Source organism: Engraulis encrasicolus, chromosome 21 (genome assembly GCF_034702125.1).
Source record: "Engraulis encrasicolus isolate BLACKSEA-1 chromosome 21, IST_EnEncr_1.0, whole genome shotgun sequence".
In the NCBI taxonomy this organism is placed as follows: Eukaryota; Metazoa; Chordata; class Actinopteri; order Clupeiformes; family Engraulidae; genus Engraulis; species Engraulis encrasicolus.
Window position 1 is genome coordinate 3,591,042 of NC_085877.1, and position 8,605 is coordinate 3,599,646.

Genomic DNA, 8,605 nt, shown 5'->3' on the forward strand with positions numbered 1-8,605 from the left:
CGTCCCTGGGCCCGCCACAACTGTCCCCTCTGTCAACCCTGTCGGCTTCCTTGATTAAGGTCATGGGTTTTAATGCAGAATTATGTCATAGGATATTAGACTTCAATCTGTCAGTCAACAACAGCACTTCATGACCGTTTGCCCTCATCACAGTTGGAAGTGATGCCACCATAGTCGGCCTACATTTTAGAAACGGCTTAATTTTAAATGCTGCAACTTGTAGTGCAACAACAAGCTTCATCTCAACGCATTAAAACAAGGAAACAGTTGAGGACCTGAGGAGGAGGCTTTACATCAGTCCAATTATTTAGATACTAGCTGACAAGCACACGGATTTTTTCAGATTCTTAGCCCTTGCCTTTACAGTGCATCAGTGACACACTGAAATGTTCAATCCAATTCTTATGCTCACAGCTGTCAGACTTGGATGTCTGATTCTAATGTCCTATTTGTTTTTGGGCTATCTTTCTCCTTGGACTTGGCTACCTTAAAGCAAACTGTCAATTAGAGACACTGTGAACACGACCTAGTAAAATCTTCTGTCATTCACCTATCTATCTAAGTTAAAGCATGTTCAATCATTTATCAAAGTAGATAACTCTTTAACTTTTTGTAACAAGAGTTAGGCTTGTGGGAATGACACAACGCACAAAATGAAGTGAGGTTTATGTATAAAAACTTTAATCCATAAAATACATAATATATTTAAATTTGTACACAAAAAAACATTATAAAAACAAAAATAAAACACTGGAGACATTTTAAAACCCTTAAAAGCAGGCACTTCCTTTCGTCCACATAGGACAGGCAAAGCGCCTTTGTAACACCTGTTTAAAGTAAGACTTCCTCCTCGACTCTGAAGCCAAAGTGTGAGTCAAGACTTCAGGACAAATAAACACAAATAAACAAACAAACAAACAAAAAAATCAGGCACCTTATAACGAGCTTAGGCCTTGCAGTCATCCCTCTCCTTGTATCAGGCTTATGTAACATGCCACGTAGCCCCAGTAACTTGCGCGTAAGTAAGTAAGGAGGGAGGGAGGGGTGAGGTTGAGGGGCCAGAGCAGACTTTATAGTTCCCAGACATAAATTTTAAACTGGGGTTGGAGCTCGTTGGCTGCTCGCCGGCTCTGTTCCCGGCTGCGTTTGTGTGCCGGGTTGCCTGAGGGCGAGAATCCAAAATGCCACTTAGGCACCAGCGAATGCAAACGTGCGTGCGAGTCTTGGCCCCTGCTCCTGCTCAATGCCACTGTGAGTTTGTGTGATCATGCGGCTGCGTCATGCTTCCCTTGGTAACCAGGTGTCACTGGCACAGCCATACAGCAGCGAGCAGCCCACGCAGTGTGTGTGTCTGTGCGTGTGTGTAAGTGTGTGGGCACAAGTCTACCAAATGTGACAGTGTTTGTCATTGTGTGTGTGTGTGTGTGTGTGTGTGTGTGTGTGTGTGTGTGTGTGTGTGTGTGTGTGTGTGTGTGTGTGTGTGTGTGTGTGTGTGTGTGTGTGTGTGTGTGAGAGAATGTATGCATGCGTGACAAGAGATAGACACAGGGCATCAATTTTATGGGCTGCATTTCCAGGGCAGTCATGCAGGGTCACGTCCTGAACGTGTGAAAGTGGGATGACTGGAGGGAGAGGGAGGTAGGGGGTGGGGGTAGGACAGATCTATATGGGGTGGAGGAGGCGTATAGAATGCAGGTGCACACTTAAACGCACCCTCAGCAGGTTCCACGGAGTACACAGTGTTCCCTTTGGGGAAACAGGCACTCACACAGCACAGACGCAGACGCACACAAGCACAGGAATATATTACGCCGAAACCCCATGGGGAATATCATGATCTGGCTACCTGCCCTATCAGACATCACCAGCCCCCAGAATGCAAATCACTTGAGTTGGTCACAGTCAGCTAGCTACAGATATTGGGTTGTGATTAGGGGAGGGGGAAATAAAGACACTACTTTATAACTACACGACTCAAACTCCTCTTTTTGACAAAAGAGGTGACTAAAAATGCAAATAAATGCATGCATAAAGCAGCCAACAGACTGTTTCAAGTGGATTCTTAGATAGCATGCCTGGGTCTATGAGACTACAGAAATCATCTAAACCTGTTTTTTTTAGGGTGTACAGCAATTGAATTTGTGGGACTGTGTTGGAGTGTGTGCGCGTGCGTGTGTGTGCGTGTATGCACGTGTCTGAGTATGTTTTTCTGTACGTGTGAGTTACGTCAATATGAAAGTCATGCAGCAGGTGTTGGAAGAGCGCCCAGTGTTTGTTCCACACTTAAAGACTCGCACCAGCTGCCAAAATGTTGCGCTTGGGGGAAATAACCAATTGCTGGTTTTGCTAAACGCGATTTGGAGGTCTTCACCTAGCCTGACCCTAGTGTCTGCACAATTTCCCCACCTCTTCTTCCCCCCCAAATTCCAGCATAGCCCTCTCCTAACCCCTCTACAAGGCAACTCAGTCCTCAATCAATGTTGAAGAAAAAGTCAATACTCTTTAGGTGCAGAAGTTTGGAAAAAAATAAAATAATTTTATATAAATAAATAGCATTAAAAACAGCAGTAACTGTTCATGATAATACTCTGGGGAAACCTACAGTGCTTGTGTAGATTTTGTCAGTTCAGTTCAGTTAGTCTGCGGTGGTGACGCTGACGTCAAGCATTATCCCTTTTTGTCCAGCTTCAGTATTTGTACTTGAGATGCAAACGCCCTTGAGATGAATCTGACATCACTCGACTTCAGTGAAGAACATTTACTGTCTCTGTAGTTGCTACGGAAACGGGTCAGGATGGAACGGATCTTCAGCTCTCTCTCCTTCTATGGAGACGAGGCAAATGAAAACTAGAGCCCCTCCATACGTGACACGGAGAGGAGAGAGAGAGAAGGGGCCCCTTTGTGTTTCCCTTTTCCCGCTGTCCATGAGAGATGAAACGGAGTGTACCCGGAAATACCGACCGCAGACTCCCTTTGAAGACTCCACGTATGGAGTGAGTGAGTAGCAGAGGAAGTGAAAGTCCTTTTCGGGAGCAGCTGTGTGGCCCACCAAATCCAACCATTGACAGTCCCATAAGCTCCCGCCAGCCACATCACCCCCACAAACTGCTTTCTCCTCCAGGCAACAGCATTTCAACCTCGACTACACCACCCACCCCCTTTGTCCACGGCACCCGCAAAACTGCTGCCTCAAGGGAGGAGACGTCAAAATTCCACCATTCCTGAACATGCACACCTCTCTCTCACTCTCTCTCTCTCTCTCGCTCGCTCGCTCTCCCTCTCGCTCTCAAAAACTGCCACCTCCATGGAACAGGAGAAGGAGGAGGAATTAAAAAAATGAGCCAGTCGGCTGTCTGGTCTGAGAGGTCGTCCCCGGCCAGTCTGAGGGCTGCCTGCCTGCCTGCCTGCCGGCCTGCGTGTGCCGGTGGCTCTCAGTGCCAGCTGTCGCTAGCCGAGCCCCGCCGGGTGATGTTCCTCAGAGGGCTGCGGGACATGGATCCTCTCCTCCTCCAACGCGCTGTTACATAACACACATGAGGAAGGAAGGAAGGAAAGAAAGAGAGAGAGAAAGAGAGAGAGAAAGAAAGATAAAAAAGAAAGAAAGAAAGAAAGAAAGAAAGAAAGAAAGAAAGAAAGAAAGAAAGAAAGAAAGAAACTTGGTTAATGTTGAAATGGTTGAAGGTTCTGTTGTAGATACCTACGTGTATAATGCACCACAACTACGTAGTTAAGTGCAGTAACTACATATTTTGTCAAAATTGAGTTTAGACTGAAAATGGTCTTAATCACACCTCCTGTTATAGAAATATTGCATTGTCAAATTTTCAGTAACTAGGCTACAATATCCAACCTAATACCCTTTGAAAGCATTTTTTCTCAGTTTAAATGTTGCCATTGTTACTGCACTTTGCTTCTGTAGGGCAGTATAGTGTGGTGTTGTCAGCACAGTAGCTGTTCAGTAGCAGCTGGGTCTGTGTAATGGATCTGACCCTTATCAGCAGTTGGATTCGACCCAGACGAGACGCGAGTGAATCTGGGTCAATTACCATTGACCTGCTTATCTTGCTAACCTATTGGCAATTAGCTAATCTTCAAGGACTGAAAGGAAATGGATTTTGGTGTGTGCTTCATTGATATTGACTTATTCTAATGCTTTGATACCAACCCACATCTTTCAGAGATATGTATTATCTTTGAGAAAGACAATCATCTGCCTATCATAATGAACAAAGAAGGAGCCTGCACTCAACACCTGAAAGCTGAGTCGATGTACCAAGAAAACTGAAATCAATAAAGGACAACCAGACAGCCAGTATCAATTTGAGTGTAGGAAAGTCTCTTTTTCTGGGTCATTATACATTTTTTGAAAATGGAAAGTGGTGAAACAAAAGTCTGCACTCTGACAGTTCCAAATTATAAGTGCACATCTACTTTGCAATTGGTTGGTGATTTTAGGGAGTGCAAACAATTTTCCTGTTCAAGTGGTAAATATTGAACTAAATCTTCTCCTAAGTGCAGTCTCATTTCGTGACAAAAGATATGAATACAGTATGTGGTCAATGTTGAACTAGATCTTCTCCTCACCTTTCCCCATGCTGGCCGGCAGAGTGGAGCCCCTGGTGTTGGCGTTGGGAGACCCCGGCGCCTCGTCCTCCTTGTTGGACCTCACGCCCTCAGGGTGCTGATGATGATGATTATGATGCGGCAGCGTGGCACTGCCCCCGTCCTGCCCGTGCCAGTCGCTGAGCGCCCTCTGGAAGGACTTGGCCAGACAGGCCGTCATGTCCTTGGCCCGCTCGGCCCGGCTGCACCAGAAGACGCGACACTGCAGCTGCTGCCCCGGCTGCCTGCAGATGTAGAGGAAGACGTTGGGCCTGGAGGTGTGCGAGGCGCAGTAGGCGATGTCCTGCAGGTAGGTCTTGGTCAGCTGCCGGCCCGTGCTCAGCTCCTTCACCTCCACGTAGCGCGGGCGCACCACCAGCGCGTGGTCCTTGCCCAGCTTGGCCGGCGCCAAGGGGGCGTCGCCCAGCAGCCGCTCGATGGCGTCCTCTGCCTGCTCCAGGTCCAGGGAGAAGATCTTCTTGGTGCCCAGGTAGTGGGCCTTGAAGATGGGGTCGCCGTGCGACAGGCTCTCGATGCGGTCGCGCCGGAACTTGCGGCGGATGGCCGCCGGGGAGTTCTTCAGCGTCTGCATGATGTGGAAGGAAGCCAACGACATGGCGCTGTGGCTCTTGGATCTGCTCTTGGCTAGAGAAGGTTGGATCTCCTGAGTGGCTGCCCCAGTTGTTTGGTTGGCCGCTTGGTGAAGTTCTTCTCCTGCTCTTCCTAGAGCCTCCTCCTTCTCACCTCCGCCTGGCTGTCGCTGATGACGAAAAACCCTCACCAACTGGAATCTGGGACGAGAAACAGAAATAGCAAGTCAGGACGAGGAAACAAAGTGTCAATTCCAGTAAATACTGTTGGTGGTGGAGGACAGGAGATGGAAAGTCAGATGACGCGAGAAGAAAAACATACACACACACACACACACAACCTATGACGAGAATGACGGATCGGTTTCAGTCTTGACGCACAAACCTCTGGCATTATTCATTCACTACCGTGTCCTGCGACAGACAGCACAGCACGGCCTGACACACACAGAGTGCATCGCATCAAATATTAAACAGGACAGACTGCCGCTTTGTGCCAATGAAAGTGACCTACTGCGTTTGGCTGCTAAAGTGAGCTGACTGGGTGTAAACGGTGGAGAGAGAAAAAAAAAGGAACCAATAACATGACTAGAACTCAGCGTGACAATGTGACAAACTGGCACCATGGAACTTTCCGTACCTTAGAAGGGACACAGATGTACTCTCCACATTGGGAACATTGTTCTTTTTTTCTTTCGTTTTTACAGTACTTAGTCCAAACTAACTGTACGGTTCACAAGGGGGAAAACTTGCAAATGAGTCGGATGGGAGGGGTACATTAAACATTTTCTAGGTGGTGACAGAATGCAAATGAGTGTGTGGCGGCCAGCAGCGTAATGTCTGGCTTTAGGTAATTAAACTATAGGGGCGCCTGTGGAGCTGCAAGGTGCTTATTCAACCATCCTGTGTCCTCATTTGCAAAGACTAACACTGATGGAGCTTTTGTTCCTGCCCTCAATAAAGAAAGCAAAGTCTGACAGTCAAACACTGATTGAAATCCCATTTTGCTTATTTTATTTCTATACTTGACAAGTTTTTGACCCAGTTAGGGTGGGGTCTTCCTTAGGCCAAATGTTCCCATCCTACAGGACACAGAAAGGGGTCAGATTTTTTTATGCTGCATTCATGTCAGATATCTTGATGTGAAAGTGGGTTTTGGGTGCTGTCTAAAAATCTGTTATGCAACCATTGCACAGCACAGCTGCATTCCCCTTTTGTGTTGTCTCGAGCTTCCCGACCAAATTCTCCTGTATTGTGTGGGCCCAGCGGTGCAGGCCATTGTATCACACTTTATTTTTTCCTCTTTTCTCCTTTCTGGGCCCATTATTTCAACATCCCCCCCTCCTCCGCCTCCCCCTGGCCTGTGCAGGCCTCTGAAGTTGGCCCAGACATGGGAGTCAGCCAGCACCCTGCAGCAGCTTGCCATTGTTCAGGGACTTCAATTCTCAGGAAACATCTTTGCTTCGCGACAGCCCATTCACCTCCTGCCCAAGAAGAACATTCCTCTGCTGCCCCCCCCCCGCCATCACGCACGCACGCGCACACACACACAGACACACACACACACACACACACACACACACACACACACACACACACACACACACACACACACACACACACACACACACACACACACACACACACACACACGCGCACACACACACACACATTCCACAACTCCCCAAATATGTCAGGTGCAGAGGAGCACAATGGCATGATTTGTTTTGAAATGCATGTGCTGTGCTGTGCTGTGCAGACTACTGTATAGCCTATTACAACAGGTACATTGAGTATATTAAGTATTCCCACATACAAAACTTTGGGATGTACATATCCCCTTAAACCCTCCAAGACACTTTACTTGCTTACTCTTTAAGTCTACTTTTAACTTTGAATAGAAGTGTGCTTGTGATGAGAGTTGGGGTATCAATAAGGATTGATTACAGTAAGCCCACACCAGACCCAAGTTCTTAAGAGCGCACGCATCACATAATAAAATAATGAATAAAACAAGTTAATTTCCGCTGTGTTCTTGTCTACACGCACAAATTAATTTAAAATCAAAATCATCAGTTCCCCTTCATTTCAAGTTAGTAGTTTAACTTACTGGCAAGTGGTAACTAATACAGCATACACTGCTGAATGGCTGTCCTTTTACTGTAATCCCATTGACAGTTATCTTCCAGTAGTGTCAGTTCTGTATTGAGACTTGCCAGGGCAGATTATTATCTGAGATTCAGTTCAACTGGATTTTTACGCACACAATAACACGCGTATCAGGTTATCTATGGGGATGACAAATAAGGTCGCTAACTGCACCCAATTCAGTGAATGGATTTGATGGCGTGTGTGACAACGACGGCGAATGCATGACGGTTTTGTCATCTGTAAGCCTATCAGCCTCCTCACCAATGAAATTGCTTGTAAGCTACGCCATGAATTTTCACAGGAAAAGGTTTCACAATTTCACAAATTAATATATTGTCTTACTAAATACGACTAGACAATATATGATAATAATATAATAGGCCTATAGACAACATCCTACTTTGGATGTGGGAAATTTAAACTATCCTTACCTACCGATCAGATTCCACAAGTGTCCACTCTCCCAGATAGGTTCGTGCTCCCTTGCGCGTGGAGTGATAAGAGGTCGATATCGTCTGTTCCAAATGGTCTGCTGCTTATTGGATTTAACCAAGTCCCCGTCTCTTTTCCAACTCCAGCGTTGAGGTACCGACAGCGACTCGACCGACCACCGCGATTACACCCAGCTCTGTAAACGTCCTGTGAAGCGCGTAAAACCTCAAGATTGTGCGTAAAACATCAAGACAGCGATGCAACGTGCTGAATGAAAACCCGTGGGCTGCTTCTAACATAGGACGTAAGTAGAGATGTGGTGGTCTGACTGGCTGAGTGTGTATGAGTCAAACTTGCGTCTGAGGGCCGCCTTTTTTAGCTGCCAAAGGAACGCCTCCTCTGTGGGAAGCGCGTGCTGCGATGCGAACAGTGGCTGGCTGAGGTGAATGCTACGTGTGTTTCCTTAGGCTATCCGGCCCTCGCATCTGTTTTGAAAAGGGAAGATCATAGGGGACAAATAGTGCCCAGAGGCATATGCATTGGGGTAAGATGAGGGTAGGCCTATGGGGAGGTTTGAGGAGGTGGTAGAGGGGGGGGGGGGGTGCTCTGTGCAACAACACCACCACCAACTGATGATAATGAACCAACCTACATCTGTCAAGTCAAGTCAAGTTGGCTTTATTGTCAATTTCTTTACATGCACTGGTCATACAAAGAATTGAAATTACATGTGTTACTTTCCCTATCTGGATCTATCACCAGTCCATGCAAGTAGTTTGGCAGAATTATGAGATTGGATATTGAGGTTTGATTGGTAGGCCAGGTGAATG

At 46.8% G+C, this 8,605-nt stretch overlaps 1 protein-coding gene across 2 annotated transcripts; it reads right to left on the bottom strand.

Moving 5' to 3' along the window:
- Nucleotides 1–659: 659 nt before the first annotated feature.
- si:dkey-19b23.8 (uncharacterized) lies at nt 660–8,258 on the bottom strand. Of its 2 annotated transcripts, none has more exons than XM_063187204.1 (3): nt 7,779–8,258; nt 4,585–5,393; nt 660–3,517 (listed from the first exon to the last, which is right to left on the bottom strand). In XM_063187204.1, exons 2-3 carry the CDS (start codon nt 5,216–5,218, stop codon nt 3,432–3,434), a joined length of 720 nt encoding a protein of 239 aa, XP_063043274.1. In that variant the 5' UTR covers nt 5,219–5,393; nt 7,779–8,258; the 3' UTR covers nt 660–3,431. The 2 variants fall into 2 exon arrangements, with proteins under 2 accessions (XP_063043274.1, XP_063043275.1); XM_063187205.1 differs by having other exon boundaries at nt 7,775–8,258.
- Nucleotides 8,259–8,605: the final 347 nt, after the last annotated feature.

Coding starts and splice junctions, on each gene's coding strand:
- si:dkey-19b23.8 (XM_063187204.1), bottom strand. CDS start 5,218: ATGTCGTTGGCTTCCTTCCACATCATGCAGACGCTGAAGAACTCCCCG. Junction 3,518..4,584: donor GCCGGCCAGCATGGGGAAAG/GTGAGGAGAAGA, acceptor GTTATGTAACAG/CGCGTTGGAGGAGGAGAGGA.